Source organism: Phascolarctos cinereus, unplaced genomic scaffold (assembly GCF_003287225.1).
Source record: "Phascolarctos cinereus isolate Bilbo 61053 unplaced genomic scaffold, phaCin_HiC Scaffold_4;HRSCAF=312, whole genome shotgun sequence".
NCBI lineage: Eukaryota > Metazoa > Chordata > Mammalia > Diprotodontia > Phascolarctidae > Phascolarctos > Phascolarctos cinereus.
In genome coordinates, this window is record NW_027555847.1 from 667389845 (window position 1) to 667406325 (window position 16481).

General features: G+C 48.1%; 1 protein-coding gene across 6 annotated transcripts in view; it reads right to left on the minus strand.

The window, feature by feature from the left end:
* Positions 1-1538: 1538 nt before the first annotated feature.
* The window catches only part of NFIC (nuclear factor I C), a 144069-nt gene continuing 129126 nt past the window's right edge, over positions 1539-16481 (minus strand). For 3 of the 6 annotated variants that reach the window (XM_020969341.2, XM_020969345.2, XM_020969342.2), the window contains one exon: positions 12063-12289. In XM_020969341.2, coding sequence (XP_020825000.1) covers positions 12272-12289 — 18 coding nt within the window. In that variant the 3' untranslated portion in view covers positions 12063-12271. Of the gene's footprint in view, positions 12290-16481 lie in introns of all 6 variants that reach the window. The other 3 variants (XM_020969340.2, XM_020969339.2, XM_020969343.2) reach the window with 2 other exon arrangements.

Here is a 16481-nt window from a genome sequence, read left to right on the forward strand (position 1 = left end):
GCAGAGCCATCAGCAGACTATTGCAATAGTTCTGGGGATGAAGTGGTGAGTACCCGCAGGCTCCAAGGAGAGAAAAGGGCTTATTGGAGATATTTGGCAAAGGTGGGACAGGAGGCATCTTATTTTTATCTTTTTACCTAAGGCCTTAAATATATAGTTATTGCTTTCAGTCTCGGGGGTTAGGGGCATGGTGCCTCTGTGATCTGGAAAATCTGTGTAAAAAATTTTTGGCCTTCCCTTTGTGCCAGAGAAAAGTCTGAATTATTATGGTATTAAAAGATAAAATATTTTGATATTACACAATAGTATACATATATTTTATGCATTTCTGAGCTTCTAAACTTTCTCTGTGTCATCTTCTGGCCTTCACATGTCTTCTGTGGCTTCCATAAAATTCCCCCAGAATTCCCATTTAATTTCTTATGCTGATGTGTGATATTGAAACCGCAATGGGAAAAGTTGAGATGTGGAAGGGATAACTATAATAGGTGCCTAAATTCATACAGGCAGGTACCCAGAGACACAGACACTGGCTGCCCCACACACACTGAGGACCAGAGTTTAAATCTCACTTCAGACCCTTACTAGCTGTTGTGTCCTTGGGCAAATCACTTAACCTCTCTGTGCCTTAATTTCATCATCTGTAAAATGAGAATAATAATAGCACCTACCTCCTAGGGTTGTTGAGATCAAATGAGATAATATACATAAACCTTAAAGTGCTATGTAAATACTAGCTATTACCATGATCATTAACAATCCACTAAGTATCATTGAGACATAGACAGACAGACAGACACACATACACTTGACGGTGGCCGGCCATGTCTTCTGTGGATGGTTTCTGAGCCAGGTCATATCTCTGGGACCCAGTGCAGATAAAAGATTGCCTCAATTCAATAGAATTCAACAAATAGACCCTTTCCCAGCCCCCACATCCATTTCCAGCCTCCAGACCTAATCCTGGATCCTCTTCCTGGAGAAGCTGTTTTCAAGTGTTTGAAGATCTGTCATGAAGAGGAGAGATCTGGCCCTAAAGGTAGAACGAGCAGGCAGCAGGTGGCAGATGTAAAGAGGCATGAAAGGGTGCAATTAGAGCTAGTCTGGAATGGATGACCTCATGCGGTGACAGGTTCCCTGTCACTGGATGGCTTCAAGGTGAGTCTGGACTACTAAGTGGGGATATTATTGGAGATGTTACTCCTGGTCGGGCAATACAGGTAGAATTAGAGGGGTTGGGTTCCAGGGTCCTGGTGATCCTTATCCTCATCCTCCTCTCTCTACCTTGTTTCTCTCTCTCTGTCTCTCTCTCTCTCTCTCTCTCTTTGTCTCTCTCTCTCTCACTCACACACACACACACACACACACACACACACACACACACTTTAGGTTCCTTCTTCAGGAAGCCTAGGAGAGGCGAGGGCCAGGACAAAAGTCAGTTCCTCAGATAGCCCACCCTGGTTGGTCCCTCCCCTAGTCCCTTCCCTCTTTGGTTCCCTTGACCCCAGTCGCAGAAAGGAGAGTCTGGGGGACACATGTAGAGTTGGAGCATAGCTTGTTTAATGTTTTATACATTTTTTTCTTTTTTTTGGAATATTTTTTCTTTTTTTTTTGCATAGGGAACAAACCATCGTCACTTTCAATAAATGGTATTTAGGTAGGCGCATCGGCTAGACCGTAAGGGCTGCATCATACAATGTTATAATCAAATAGGGTGTGAGGCGCAGAAGAGGGGGAGGGGAGAGAGGGAAACTGAGGCAGGAGGCGAGGGAACAGGTAGGAGGGAGGGGGAAGGAGGAAGGGCAGAGTTAGATCCCATCCCCCCATCCCAGTCCCAATATTGTGCCCTTGGAATTGGGCAGACTGTGTATGTATTTGTTGATGGGTAGGCCAAGGATAAGAGAGTTCAGTCCTGGGCCTGTGGTGGTTTCCAATCTATGATGCATGGTGTGTGTGTGTGTGTGTGTGTGTGTGTGTGTGTGTGTGTGAGGGCATTGCGGGATGGGTGCAGTAAGCAAGAAGCAAGAAACAGATTAACTAGTCCCATAATATTGATAAAATATAAAATGGAAAAAGAAATCTTGGAGAAAACAAAACAAACAAAACAAAACACGCACACAAAAAATAACAACTGAAGAGGACACCAGTGAAGCAAATTCTTTTTTTCTCTCCATTATATCATGTTCCCAGAGAGATGTCTCTGGTACTTGATCTCACTCTATGTAACATTTCCTCTCCTCTCTCTCCCCCCACCCCCCTCACCTGTATTTTGTCCTTGAGTGATCAAAGTGAGATCTATGGAAACTGTAACAGAAAAGTCTGGGGTTGGGGGGACTATCTCTCCTGCCTCTTGCCAACTCCTGTCCAAGGCATTGAAGAGAAGTCAGAGAACTTGGGCTACCCTGCTGAGTCAGGAGCTGGGAAAGGATGAGTCTGGGGTTGGGACCAAGGGTATCTTAAAGCCTTTGGTTTGTTTTGTGTTTTTTTCTGTTGTTGTCGTTGTTGGTGTTGGTGGTGGTGGTGGTTGGGAAGGGTCGTTGGGGCCCAAGTATTTGGGAGGATAGATAGATTTGAGGCCAAGATTTGTGGATCCTTGGAGAGGATAATGCCAGAGCAGGGGACCAAGGGAGCTAGAGACTGGTATGGCCTGGATTGCCTACCTGTTCCCTTGTCCAGGGTGCTGATGGAAAGCCACCACTGCTTATCTCCCCAGGCCCCTGCTTCAGTCCAATAAACCCATGGGCTCATTGGTAAAGCAGAATCTTACCCTATGTGGAGGATGGAGTAGATGGCCTCTGGAGGCCTGTGGCTCTGGGTAGAACATTGTTTGGGTGGTGGTGGGGAAATCTTTGATGGACTCAGTGCTTCCCATCCCCTCTCAAGACCCATCTCCTCCAGACTAATTTTTGCTCCAGAACCCCTTCTCACTCCAGGCTGGAATGTGGGCTCCACAGGAAAGAACAGCTATGTACTCCCATTCCAGCTCCCAACCAGGGCTGGGATTCTACCAGGCTGTCTTTGCCATCCTTATGTTCCTAGGCACTAGAAAATATGGAATCTATGATTTCAAAGACCTCCAGACTGTGGAGCATCTAGCTATCCTTAAGTGCTTTAGATCACCCTAGAACTTTGCCCTCACCTGAGTCACAGCATAGTCTTATCCTTTCAGGGTTGAGATCCCCCTCCTTCCCTGCAGCTTCCTAAGCAAGGACTGAGGTGGCCAGATGAGAAACACCCCTCAAAGCCAGGCCAGCAGGGACTTGCGAGGCACTGCTTGGGAACAATTGGTTTTTGGTTTAGATGTCAACAGTCCTGCTGCTTTGACTTTTGGTTGGCTTTCCCTCCTTCTTCCTTGTCCCAAAACCTTGTCCCAATCCCTCCCTTGAAAAGAAACAGAGGCCTTCTTATTGTGTGGCTAACTTTAATAATGGATAAATGATGGAGCACCAGAAGGTCCTTAATCCAGCCATTATGGAAGGTAGAGAGAAGACTAGATGGGATGGGAGACACATTTTGTGGGGCAGGAGAGGGGGACATCATGACCAGGCCTGAGGCTTATCAGAGAGTCTAGCAGCCGATCTACCGCTTCCCAGATGCCTGGTAGGCAGGAGGGGGAAGTAGCATGGCATGGCGTGGAAGAGGACATAGACAGGAGGAGATGAAGGTGAGAGGAAGATGTTCAATCCCTCAAATATGAAGAGCAAAACCAAGGTCCTCAGATGATGTGCCAGTTACAGAAACTGACCTCTCAAGAGCAGCAATTTATAATCCACATCACAAAAGAACTGTGAGTGGATGACAAAGTTTAAAGTACCATCAATGAGGCCTGGTATGGGAGCGGTCAGATGGGGAAGGAGACAGCTTCAACTTTGTCCATTTGAGATACTTCCCGATGAGCTCTATTAGAGGACTCTGGAATTTGTTGGTCTACTGTACAGGTCTCTTGTGGGGCTCACCTCTCTCTCAATGCACCCTCCCTCCCACCCCAACTCTGATTCTATCTTACCCAGTTTGGGGCTGTGGTCACTAAGAGAGCCAATGTAGTGCATGAATGCTAGGCCAAGAAAAGCCAAGCTTGAAGGCCAAAGCCATCTGGGTCATTTTGAGGGCCTCTGAGAGGGGTGGAAGTCTTGGGGCCTGGGAACACTGGTGTTTGGTGCTAGGTGCTTAGGGAAAGTGTCATGTCAGAACTCCATCTCAGAGCCTTAAGATTAGCATCTCACTTTTTGGGGGAGCCCACTGCCTGCTTGCTTAGATTTCTCTCTCCCCTTTGTGCCCCACCTCCACTTCTGTATCTGGATGAGTGGGAAGTTCAGGGAAGGGAATGAAGAATCATAATACTCTTATCCCCTGGAAAGTGGGGCCCCCTCATTCCTTGATGCCCCTATAAGAAAACCATATTGAGGAAGGAAGGATGTCCCTTTCTTTCTGTACTCTCTAGGGCTGAGGGAGAGGAGAGGCTAGCCAGAGATACCCTCTGACCTCTACCCCCTAACATTTCTCTGCCCTTTTCCCGGCCTTACTTAATCAAATAGAGCTTGTGTCTCCCTTCCCATATCTTTCCCCGGAAGTTTATTTCCTTCCTGGGTGGGAGAGGTTGGGGAGAAGGAAGGGGGGGGCAGATTAAACTGCTAAGGAAACAAGGTTAGGAACCACCTTCCCACTCACAAAATGAGGAAAGGGAAGAGATTTAGAGATAGGTCAGTAGTGGACATGGACTATATATATAATGGGACAGGGGTAATGTGAGCTGTCTCTCAAGAGATGAAGTTAAGGTGAGGACTTGGTTGTTACACCTTCCTCATCCAGAAGGGGGTCTTGAATTTCAACTAATGCAGGGCCAACTTCTTCAGGGCCTAGCGTCCTGGATTTTATCCAATATTGGACCTTTGGGGTGGTCTCTGATGTGGTCCCCTTTGAAACTCTCATAAATATTGTCACTGAGGGTGTGTGTGTGTGTGTGTGTGTGTGTGTGTGTGTGTGTGCGCGTGGTCATGCCCTGAATGGTCTGAGAAGCTTCTAGGAGCCAATGAAGCAGATGAAAAAACTACCTGGGGGTGAATAGGTTAATGCAATGAGAGCCCTTGATCTCTAAACCAGGAAGAGATGAGCCATTTGGTCATTCAAAGCCATACCAGGTTTTGGGTGGAGGGGCATTCAGAGTTCCACATCTTGGTGAGTGTAGGAAGGGCATAGCAACTGTTAGGCAGCCCTGAAGGCAGATGGATAGTTGGTGACCAATGAGACATCTTAAGTCCAGGGCACTAGAAGGGAGCCTGAATTCCTCTGTTCATGGGGTGCCTGGAGGTGGGGACATGGCCAGTGCTAAGAATAAGCTTCCAGATCTCCCTGAGGACCTGGATGGTAGGAGGTGGTGAGAAGGCTAAAATTAGGAAGGATCTCCTTTGTTTGGGAAGAGTCCATCAGCCTTCCAAATTCAGATGCTTATCTGCCAACGGAAGGGCATCTCTTTTTCTCATTCCCAACTCAAGATGTACACAGCTTGAGGAGTGAAATGTACTGACTGAGCACTTATTCCAAGGGCTGCTGACTTAGCACATCCTCTTGCACTTTGGGAGGGAGGAGAGTGTGGGCATGGCAGCTCCTACCAGGGGACTACACTTCCTTCACTCTCCACAACCTCCATGCCACTCCAGCCTGGATCCTCTAGGCACTGGATAGCTCTATGTTTTATGTCCATTATGCCTCAAGGCCATTGTTTTGCATGAGTTTCCATGCAGATGATAAGTTTCCAATCTCTCTTTCCCTTTCCACAGAATTCTAATCAAAAGTTCCTAGATATCAGCAGGAGAAGACAATTAGAGATAGATAGCAGGAGAAGAGGCTAGGACAAAAAGGGAGAGAGGAGAAAGGGATGGGGTCTTGTCTGCCCAGGGGCCTCACTGGCAGGAGTCCTGATCTGTGTTTAAGACAACTGGAAAGATAACAGATCTGTCTTGAACAGCCCTTGGCTCTCAGGAACTATCTGTGGAATGAATGAACAGGAAAGCAAGTGTTTGGCTTTGGAAGCTTCTGGATTGGAGGAACCCTACATATCCTTCCTGAGTTAGGGAATGGTGATGGTGGTGAGGTCCAGGCCAGGACAGAGGTAGGGAGGTGGACAAAATGACCTCAGGAAGACCCTTTCTGACTTGACCCTTAGGGTCTCTCCTCTAGGCCACTTACTCTGGTTTAGCCTACACAAAGGGGCTTTCTTGTTTAAATCAGTCACATTCAACCTGATTCTCAGACACAAACTCCCACAGCTTTCAGATTTGGGAGACAAGATAGCATGGAATTGTCATACCCTTCACCCCTACTACTCTGGTCTTTCATGGCACTTTTGAAAGAAGGCATGATGGGATGGGGAAGGAAGAGAATTATTAAGATCCAGGATGAACTGAGGGTCTCATTGGGCAGAAATGGGAGCCAATAGCTCCAGTCTTCCGCCTTGCCCAAGAGCCAGAAGCAGTATCAATTGAAGAAGGCCTAGGAAGATGATAGCTTGGAGGGCGGGGAGGGGGGCAGTATGGTGGTGGTGATGAGGAAGGAACCACAGAGCCATCATGATCGACACAGAGTCTCAGATCTCTCCAGGCTCCTCAAGACCTGCATGGTGAGCTACAGGTCTGTGGTGAAACCTCATTCTCATTCCTAGGCTTAGCTACCACCTCATTCCCCAAGGAGCATAAAAGATGGGGCTATGTAAGTGGGATGATGAATGTTCCTGACCCAATGATGAAATAGGTGATTGTTGGAAGCTGGACCCCCCCCAAAGAGGGACCCTAGAGAAGAGAGGACCAGAGGCTGGAAGTTCTTTCCCTTAATTTCACAGCTTAGGTCACTGAATTCAGCCCTTCACCCCAAACCCTGGGCCCCTATAACCAGGGGTGAGGGGTAAGGGAAAGTATCGAGGGAGGAGAAACGCAGCACATGCTTTGCTTTGGTCATTGAGAAAAAAACCACACAAAACTGCCCAGGAAAATGAAATGGGACCATCGGTCTCTATTCCACCCCACTCCCAGATCAAAGCACCTTCTGTAAGCCCCTCCTCCTGTCTCTCCCCATGAAGTCACTGAGAGTGGTTAGCCAGCTAGGAGCAGAGACTAAACAGGTATTGCATATATATAGAGAGAGATAGATAAATATATACTTTTGCCATACTAGATGCATTTGTATTCACAACTGGAAGACATGGAGCAAGGGAGAAGCTGTCAGGACAGGAGCAAAATCCATCCCCAAATAGCCCACCAAGTGGGGAATGAGGGGGAGGGAAAGGAAGGACTTTGGCAAAACTTATATGGGGGGGGAGGTGTCAGGTGGAAGAGACACAAGAATGACCATCTCTCCTGTGTTAAATGAGAATTGTAAAACCCTGAGCCCTAACTGGGTGACTCACTTCCTCCTGCCTGCCTAGGAGACGGTCAGAACTATAGAATTTTAGAGCTGGAAGGGATCTGTCATCTCTGGTAGGGTGACACCCTGGGAGACAATTGTCCCAGCTAGAGTGTCACCCTGGGAGGCAGTCATTCATGCTAGGGTGACATGCTAGGGGACAGATGTTTCAATCAGGGTAACACCCGGGGAGGCAGTCATTTAGTTAGAGTAATGCCTTAAGGGACAAGTATTTTGGGGTTCCCCCCCAGTTAGGGTGACACCTAACATGACAGTCACCCAGTTAGGGTGACATGCCAAGGGACAGATGTTTCAGTGAGGTGTCCACCCTAGAAGGCAGTTATCCTTGTTAGGGTGACACTTAGAGGACAGGTATTTTCAGTTAGGGTGATACTCTAAGAGATAGCCACCCTGCTTGAGGTGACTATCTGTTAGGGTGACATCCTAGGGGACAGGTGCTGCTCTGGGAGGCAGTTGTCTCTTTTAGGGTCTTAACCCTAGGAGACAATCAACTCAGAGGAACACCCTAGAAGGTCGTCATCCAGGAGGGCAGGAACACAGCCCTCCTGTTCCAGGGACAATCCCTTTAGGGCGTGGATGCTAAAGTTTTGAAATAAAAAACAAAAGGCCTCCTGGACCCTTCAAGCTTAGCTTTGGGCAGATAGCTGAGAAAGGGGCAAGAGCTAAAAAGGCTTTGGGGTGGCCATTACATGAGGAACCCCTCTTTAGGCCTAAGAAACATGAACAGAGATGGACGGAGGTGAGGCCCAAAGGAGGAGCTGAGGAGGGCTGGATGCTGGATGGGTCTGAGTTTTTTGTTTGGTGATTTTTTTTTGTTTTGTTTTGTTTTTTACAAATAGAAGTACATCCCCCTTTTCCATTTTTATTTTTTATTTGATTTTATTTTAACTACACGAGCAGAGCATGCAGCTATCTCTGTGCGGTGATACCGTTGAAAGTTAATACTTATTCTTGGAAGGCAAGGCACATCATGTGATAGAAAATTTCGTGCAAATTAGGAAACATGGATTTTTTTTTTCACTTTTTTATATAATTTTTTTTTTAAAGAGGACGGGGCAAGGGAAGGTGGAGAGGGGGAAAGGTAGAGCCAGTTATAGTCTGCCATGCATTTATCAGCTCCGAGCTGACAGCTTGAGCTAGGTCACACGAGTTCCTGGTTAAGCACCATGCAGTTTTATTAGCTTTGAGTTCTCCCCTTGACCGCCAACTTGCTAGCCCAGCTTGGTTCCGCAAGGTCCCGCCTGGAATGCGGTCCTTTCCCACCCCCATCCCAAAAACCCTAGGGAGCTAGGGTTGCCTGTACCGAAGGTTCCAATGCCCACCCCACCCCCAACACAGACATACACACGTGCACAAGAGAGCACACACACACACACACACACACACACACACACACACACACACACACTCTTCACCCATCCACCCCCAAGAGAGGCTCACTTCAGGTCCCAAAGGCCAACCCCATCCAGTGGCTTGGAGACCTCTTGGGGGTGGGGAGGACAATAGGGTTAAGTGCACAAGAATCGCACCCTCTGCCACTGGGTGACAAAGTTGCCATCAGGGAAGCTCCAGAGGATGAGAAGGATGGCACAGGGTAGGGAGACGAATTGAGGAGGGAGCTTAGGAAACTCTGGTCTTTTCTCTTTTGCATCAACTGGGTTTGCCATGCCTTTGTGCCAGTTTGAGAGGAAAGTATGGTCTCTGGAGGAGGTGGCAGTGGGTGGGTGAGAAGAAAGAAAGGAGAGTGGGATCAGGGCCAAGAGCAAGATTCCCATGGTGGGGAGGAGCCCCTTCGGCTCAGTGCCCCATAGATGGCTCAGACCCCCCCTGGAGGGAAAGGGGCCCCTCCGAGATCAGTGGGAAGGAGTTCTAGGAAGGATAGACGTGGGTCTCACAGGGCCCAAGGGTACCCCAGAAGTTGTAGTCCCAGGCGTCTCCTCCCTCCCCTGATGACTGGGGGAGGTAGGGTCAGAGGTGAGAGCAGGAGGGAGGCCTAGGGCTGGCTCCCTGAGCTTAGTGTTATCAGAGCGGCTCAACGGAAATGCTTAACAGATTGCCCACCCCAGGCCTGAGCTACTCCTCACTCTGCTGGGGTGTATGTGTTTAAAGGGGGCAACATATCGGGGGGAGTGCCCAGGCACAAGGGCAGTAGGGAAAACCCAGTTGGGGTCAGGGCACTGCCTTCCTTGCCAGTTGTGGTTTGGCAGTCTCTCCCTCTCTGCCAGATCTACTCTAGACCTGGACTATAGGACCTCCCTCCATTCCCCCCTCCCTTCCCTACTGGGCTTCACCCCATCTCTCGCAGCGATTAGTCACAGAGTGGGGGACTGGACCAAGTGACCTCTCCCTTCCCCACCTGTCTCGTACTCCCAAGAGCCAACAGGGAAGACAAAAGTGCAATGGGGCAGATCCCTTGGCCTGGCCTGGGCTGAGCTGGGGAGAAGGGCAGACATACGCATGAGGGGGAGGAGACATGGATATGGGAAGGGCATCACTCTTGGTTTTAAGGCACTGGCAGAGGGGGCAGTAGGGATCTGGGGGAGAGGGGGCAGTTTTCCTGACCCCCTTTGGCCCCAGTCTCCACTGTCCCAGACGGGCGGTTGGCTGGCAGGGGCAAATGCCCACTCTGTCTTTCAGTCTCCCATCTCTCTGGCTTGGGCTGTGGGGGGAGGTAATGGGATGAGGGTGTCTGAGACCCAAAGAGATACCTCATTGAATAGGGAGGAAGGGCCATTGGGAAAGGAGGTGTCCCCTTCCTCCTTCCCTAAAGAGAGTCTTGGTATCACTGGAAATCAGAGGCCTGAGGCCCAGATACCAACAGGAGAAAACCAGGGACCCCTGGTCTCCTAGTGGCCCTTGGTGAGGTATCTCAGTGATGACGCACAGGGAACCAGCAGGGCCCAGGAAGAGGGGTTGTTCTGAAGAGTTGGCAGGAAGGGAAGTGGAGGTGCCTTGAGTGGGCATGGAGGGCAAAGGGCTGCCCAGGTTTTGGCTCTAGGCCATCCATGATCACTTGGCCCTGTTGTGAGTTGGGGGTGTGGGAGGGCAGTAGCTGAGGGCAGCGATCCAGGATTCAGGCACTTAAATCGCACACACTCCACAGCCCAGTTAGATGGGGTGGGGACGGAGATTGGGAGAGAGTTTTTGTCAGAGAGGGTGGAGCCCTGTTATTCCCATCCCCACCTCACAATGTCTCCACTCTGGGAGGCCTGTCAAGCTCCTTCAGGGTAAGACTAAAGCCTTGGGAGCAGCGGGCAGGTGAGGGGTATGTCTGATGGTGGCTTCTCCTCCCCTTTCTGTCCTCCAAAAGTGCATCTTTTGCAGCGCATCCAATATCATCCCCAGGGCATTAGGCTTTGGGGCACGGGTTTTGGCCGGCCACCTCTTTCCTTAGTCCCTTCAGTTTCCAGATCCCAGGCTCCAGGGCACCAAGCTATGGGAGGAGTGGGACTGATTGCATAGACCTTTTCTCCCAAATGGGGTAGGCATGAAGAAAGAACGAGTCCCAGTCGGATAGAAATACAGAAGTGAGGAGGGTGGGCCAGAACCAAGTTGAGGCCAAATTAGATGTCTCCATATATGGTGTACAAAATGGGGGGTTTTCAATGAGTCCTTCGGGGCAAAAGAATTTGGTTGGGGCTCCTTTTTTTTTTTTTTAGCTTGGACCGTACTGAATCCTCTCACCAATGGGCCTTGTGCCACCAAGCCTTGCCCATTCTGTGCCACTCCAACCAACCTTATGACACCGTCAGTGGCCTCCACCCTTACCTTGATTCCCCAAACAGCTTGGGGAGTCACCTTCTCCCCTGCCACCATTGCCACCCTTATATTATCTGGAAGCACCAGGAGAGACCCTACCGCCCCCATCTCCACTCCTCATCCCTTCTACAGCACACAGAACGTTAGGCCCCATGGGTGTGTCTGCCACTTATGACAGGTACCCTGATCCCCAGGAGGCTGGGGAAGATGGGAGGTTGCTGCCTGACCTCCTTGGCAAATAGCAAGCATCACAGGCACCAGCCTCTTTGGAATGCTGCCCCAGAATCCGGCCCCAGAATGGGAGTTCAGGGGAAGGGATGATATCAGCTGATTTGTCTGCAGTCATGGCAGATGGGAAGGAAGAGAATGCACCTGGTACAGTTCCTTTACCTCAAGATGCCTCTCTGTGGTGGGCCTTAGGGATGTGCTCACCTCTCTCTGGTTAAGGAGTCTGGACAGTGGGTCTGGGAGCTAACCCAAAGCACGGTTTTTTGTTTGTTTGTTTAATCTGCTCATCCCTGGGCAGAGGGATGGCCGCTGGTGCCAATGGGAACTGCCCTCAGCCTGCCCAATGCCAACAGGAGCAAGCAGCCATCTGTCCTGGGAGCAGGCATGGGAGCAGGGGTCAGGGTGGGGGGACAGGCTGGGCATCCGGTCCTTTCTTCAGTCGTGGCAGGTGGAGAGGAGATGAATAAATTAGAAAGACACCGTATTGCATAGGCTGCCCCCCGGGGCCCTCCGTCTGGGCAGTGCCCGCTGGACGCAAGGGGCCTGTCCCTCGGCCGGGGTGTCTGTCGCTGGGGGACGGGGCGACGATGTTCCTGACTGCCAGGCGCGGAACCTCACTCGCTCTTCGGAGAGAGTCTCTGACTTGTCTGTCTTACCTCTTGTTTTCGTCTTTGTTTTTTGTTTGTCTCTTTTTGTTGTGTTTTTGTTTGTTTGTTTTTTTTTGTCGGGTTGGATGTTGGCGGGGGTGGCTGGGAGGACGTCCTCACTCGCACTAGCTCTCCACCGAAAACGTGGGCCGGGGGGCTGCCTTTCTCCCCCCGGGATAGCCCCGAGACACAGGAGAAGGGACGTGTGGGGAGAACCTTGTTTATCCCAGATACCAGGACTGGAGGAGAGAGAGAGAAAACAAGAGAGAGAGAAAGAATGAAGTAAGGCTGTCTGGAGAGTAACTTCTGATATTCCTTCATACCCACACCTTCATCTTTTCCTTCTTCTTCCCCTAAAGTGCTCACCTGCCATCTCCCTCCCCTGTCTTCTGATATTCCATACCACATTCCATACCATTCACTTTCTACTTTTAGCCCCATTCTGCCACATGTGTGACCTTGAGTAAGTCATTTCTTTTTGCGTCTAAGTTTACCATCTATAAAATAAGAAGTTATACTAGATGACTTCTGAGACTCCTCTCAGTTCTAACATTTGTTTTTCTAAATTCACTTTCAGTGAAGACATTCTACATTCTATGTTTGAAAGGCCCATTTCTCTTGGCCATTCTATGGCTCTGTGGAAGACCTGCCAAGATGCTAGTCCGCTGGGGCAGGGGGTGAGGGACAGCCAACGGGAAGTAAGGTGACTGGAGAGTGGCAAGAAAGCTGGACAACTGTGAAGGGAAGTAATGGGAGGGCCCTACAAGAATAGGCTAACAACCTTGCCTCTGAGGAAGACCCCCATAAGTCAGTCCAGCTCCTTTCCCTGGTCCTCCAATCCACGCAACAATTAGGCTGGTTTAGGGCATGGTTTGCTTTGTTTTTCTGGGCCTGGAGTTTGGAGTACACACAAGAGATAGTAGTGGACCATGCCTCAACCCCAAGAGTCCCCCACCTCAATACATAAGAGGCTATGCAGTTCTGACTTCAGTAAGACTGATTTCTGTGGGACAGCCGCACCAAGTAAGGAAAGCCCCTAAGGGCTTTGCATGGCCAATGTATGAAGAATTCTTTGCCTATGGCAACTCAAAAAAGCAAGACAAATCCAGAATGGTTCTCAGTCCTGAATAGCCACTAACTTCTCCTGTCTCAAGGGTGTTAGAGTGTGGAAGAGGAAGCTAAGAATTCTCAACTTTTCACGTGTGCTCACCCCAGAGAGTGGATCCATCAACAGAGTCTTAATTCTACCTTCACTACATCTCTCACATCTGTGTCCTTCCCTCCACTCACATAAGTGCACCGTACAGCTGACCTTCACCACTTCTTGCTTGGACTATTGCAATAGCAACAGCCTTCTAATTGATCTTCCTGCCTCCTGTCTCTCCCCACTGCCAAAGTGCTTTTCCTAAAGTGCAGTTTGACTATGTCACCTTGCCTGATCAATGAACTCCAGTGCCTCCCCATTACTTCCAGGACCTAACAAAGTCCTCCAGCATACAAAGATCTTCCCAACCTGGTCCCTTCCTACCCTTCCAGTCTTCTTTATTTTACTATCCTCCATTCATTCTAAGGTCCAGCAATACCTTCCCACTGGCTGTTCCTCACACAAAACAATCCATCTCCTATCTTCATGCTTTTGCAGTAGCTGTTCCACATACCTGGAATGCTCTTCACCTTTGCCTCTTGACATCTCTGGCTTCATTCAAGACTCAGCTCAAAGGCTGCTGTATGGAAGAGGTCTTTCCTATTTTTCCCCTTTCCCCCTGCATCCCTAGTCCTCTATCTTCTACTGTGGTGTTGTTTGTTCAGTCATTTCAATTGAGTCCAATTCTTTGTGTTGCCACGATTTGGGGTTTTCTTGGCAAAGTCTCCAGCTCATTTTACAGATAAAGAGACTAAGGCAAACAGGGTTAAGTGACTTGTCCAGAATCACATAGCTACTAAGTGTCTGCGGTTGGATTTGAACTCAGGAAGATGAGTCTTCCAAGTCTAGTACTCTATCCACTATGCCACCTAGCTGCCCCAAACTCTGCATCTATCTTATATGCACAAACCAACAAATGGGGTCACAAAGAATCGGACACAGCGTAGATGACTCAACAATACAAACCTAGTTACGGACATGCTGTCTCCTCTATGAATTTTCCTTGAGGTCAGGGGCTGTTTTTTGTGTTTCTTCCTTTTTCTGTATCCCTACTACTTGGCAAAGTGCAATTATAACAGTGTAAGTGCTTAATAAATGCTTGCTAATTATCTATATGCATTAGCATAACTAATGTTCATCTAAATATGAGATCCTCATCCAGTGATCCATAAAGGGAGAACATATTAGCACATCAGTCTTGACATTCTCACTAAAAATGAAGCCGTAAGACATGGAAAAGGTGGAATGAACCCATGAGTTCTCTTTGGAGAAACAAATAAAAAACTGGCAGAGTTGGTTTGATCATGTGTATGAAGTCAACAAGAAACATACTATAGTGGCACACTTGGTCGTCTCTTATGGTGGTGCTCGTGATCAGAAACTGCAAAGTAGCCAGAATGAAAAAATGGCTGCCTATGGACCCAACAGAAATCCTAGGACAAACTGGATAAGAACCTCCAAATTAAATTGGGAATTTTAACACTTGGTAACTGCCATGAGAATTGCAGCTAGGTGGCACAGTGGATAAAGCACGGGGGCTTGGAGGCTGAAAGGCTCATTTTCCTGAATTCATATCTGGCCTCAGATACTTACTAGCTGTGTGACCCTGGGCAAGTCACTTAACCTTGTTGCCTCAGTTTCCTCAACTGTCAAATGGGGATAATGATGGCACCTATGAACTCGGATGGTTGCAAAGGTCAAATGAGAAAGCGCCTGGCACGCAATGGGGGCTATATGTGCTTATTATCTTCCCTCTGGCTGCCATCTCTCTCCACTTGGCAAGGAGTGCCACCTGCTGGCCTACAACATTGCCAATAATAACACTGATGGAGTACAGACTCATTTGTAAGATCTTAGAGAAGAAGATGCTAGGAGATTATGAGCAGCATTATCTCATAAAATAGTGGGAAAGGGAGAGGAAAAAAGTAGAAAGAAAGCTCAGTGAAAGACTCAACTAATGATGTCTGAGGAATTTAAGGATAAAGTTGAAGGGAGAACAAAGAGGAGGAAATTCAAAGAGATCAGCACAGATTTTTATAATAAGCTTTTCCCACCATTTTTTCACCATGGTGTGACCACATTTGAATTTGAATCTCCTAGTCCCTGGTATGCCACACAAGGAAGCATCAGTGGCACTAAAGAAAACAAAACTAGGAAGAACAGACGGATAAGACCTGGCTTACACAAAGAAGGTTAATAGAGGAGAAGATACAATTTCCATAGTGCCAATGGATCCGCTTCTGAGGTAGCGGAGAGATAATACTGAAGAATTGGAGGGGAAAAGTCTCAGATTTGATAGTTACCACAAAAGATGACCAAGAAAGTATGAATAGCTAACACCAATAAGCCACTTAGCTATATACATAAAATCATGAGAATAGTCTACATCCATATTGACATTCCTCTCCGATTTGAGTATAAGAAGGGAACAGGAGAGGTTTTGCAAATAATAATATACAGCACATCATATCGTTACAGTCACACATCTGACTGAAGGGTGTCACAAATTACAAGATCCCACTGTGCTTATTGGTTGTTGACTATAAAACAGCATTTGATTTGATACAGCAAAATGTTGCCTTTGAGACTCTCCTCCAATAAAGTGTCTCCCATGCATTTATCAAAAATCATAGCCTTCCAAAAAAGTAACAATAATAGTTACTAGCATTTATGTGGTGCTTCAAGATATGCAAACTGCCATACATATGCTATCTCAGTTTATCCTCACAAGAACTCTGTGAGGTAGGTGCTATTATTACTCTAATTTTACAGATGAGTAAACTGAGGCTACATTAAGTGACTTGCCCAGTGTTAAATGGCTCCTAAGTGTCCAAGGTGGGATTTAAACTCAAGTCTTTCTGACTCCAAGACCACCCACCATACCACATAGCCACCTCAGCAGAGATAGCTTTACTGAGAGACCTTCTGATTATTAATATCAAGCAAGGGATAAAACAAGAAGTACATATGCTTGCCAAACGTGTTGAGCTACCATCATGGAAGATGTCCAGCACAGAGTCCATACTGGAGAAGGGTTCCCTATAGATTTGGAGGCCCTCCAGATTCTGCTGTTTGCTGATGGCATCAAACTCTGGAACTCTGCACAGCCTCTGAAAGGATACCTAAAATCACTTTAAAAGAGTTGAGTCTAACTACCCATAGGATAAAAACCAATTATATGAAGAACATGTGCTAGCAAGACTACCAGGTGTAGTTGTATGGGTAACCTAGCCAGATGGTCCATCAGTACATGTAGCCTGGATGAGTAATGCCAATGGCCAAGGCAA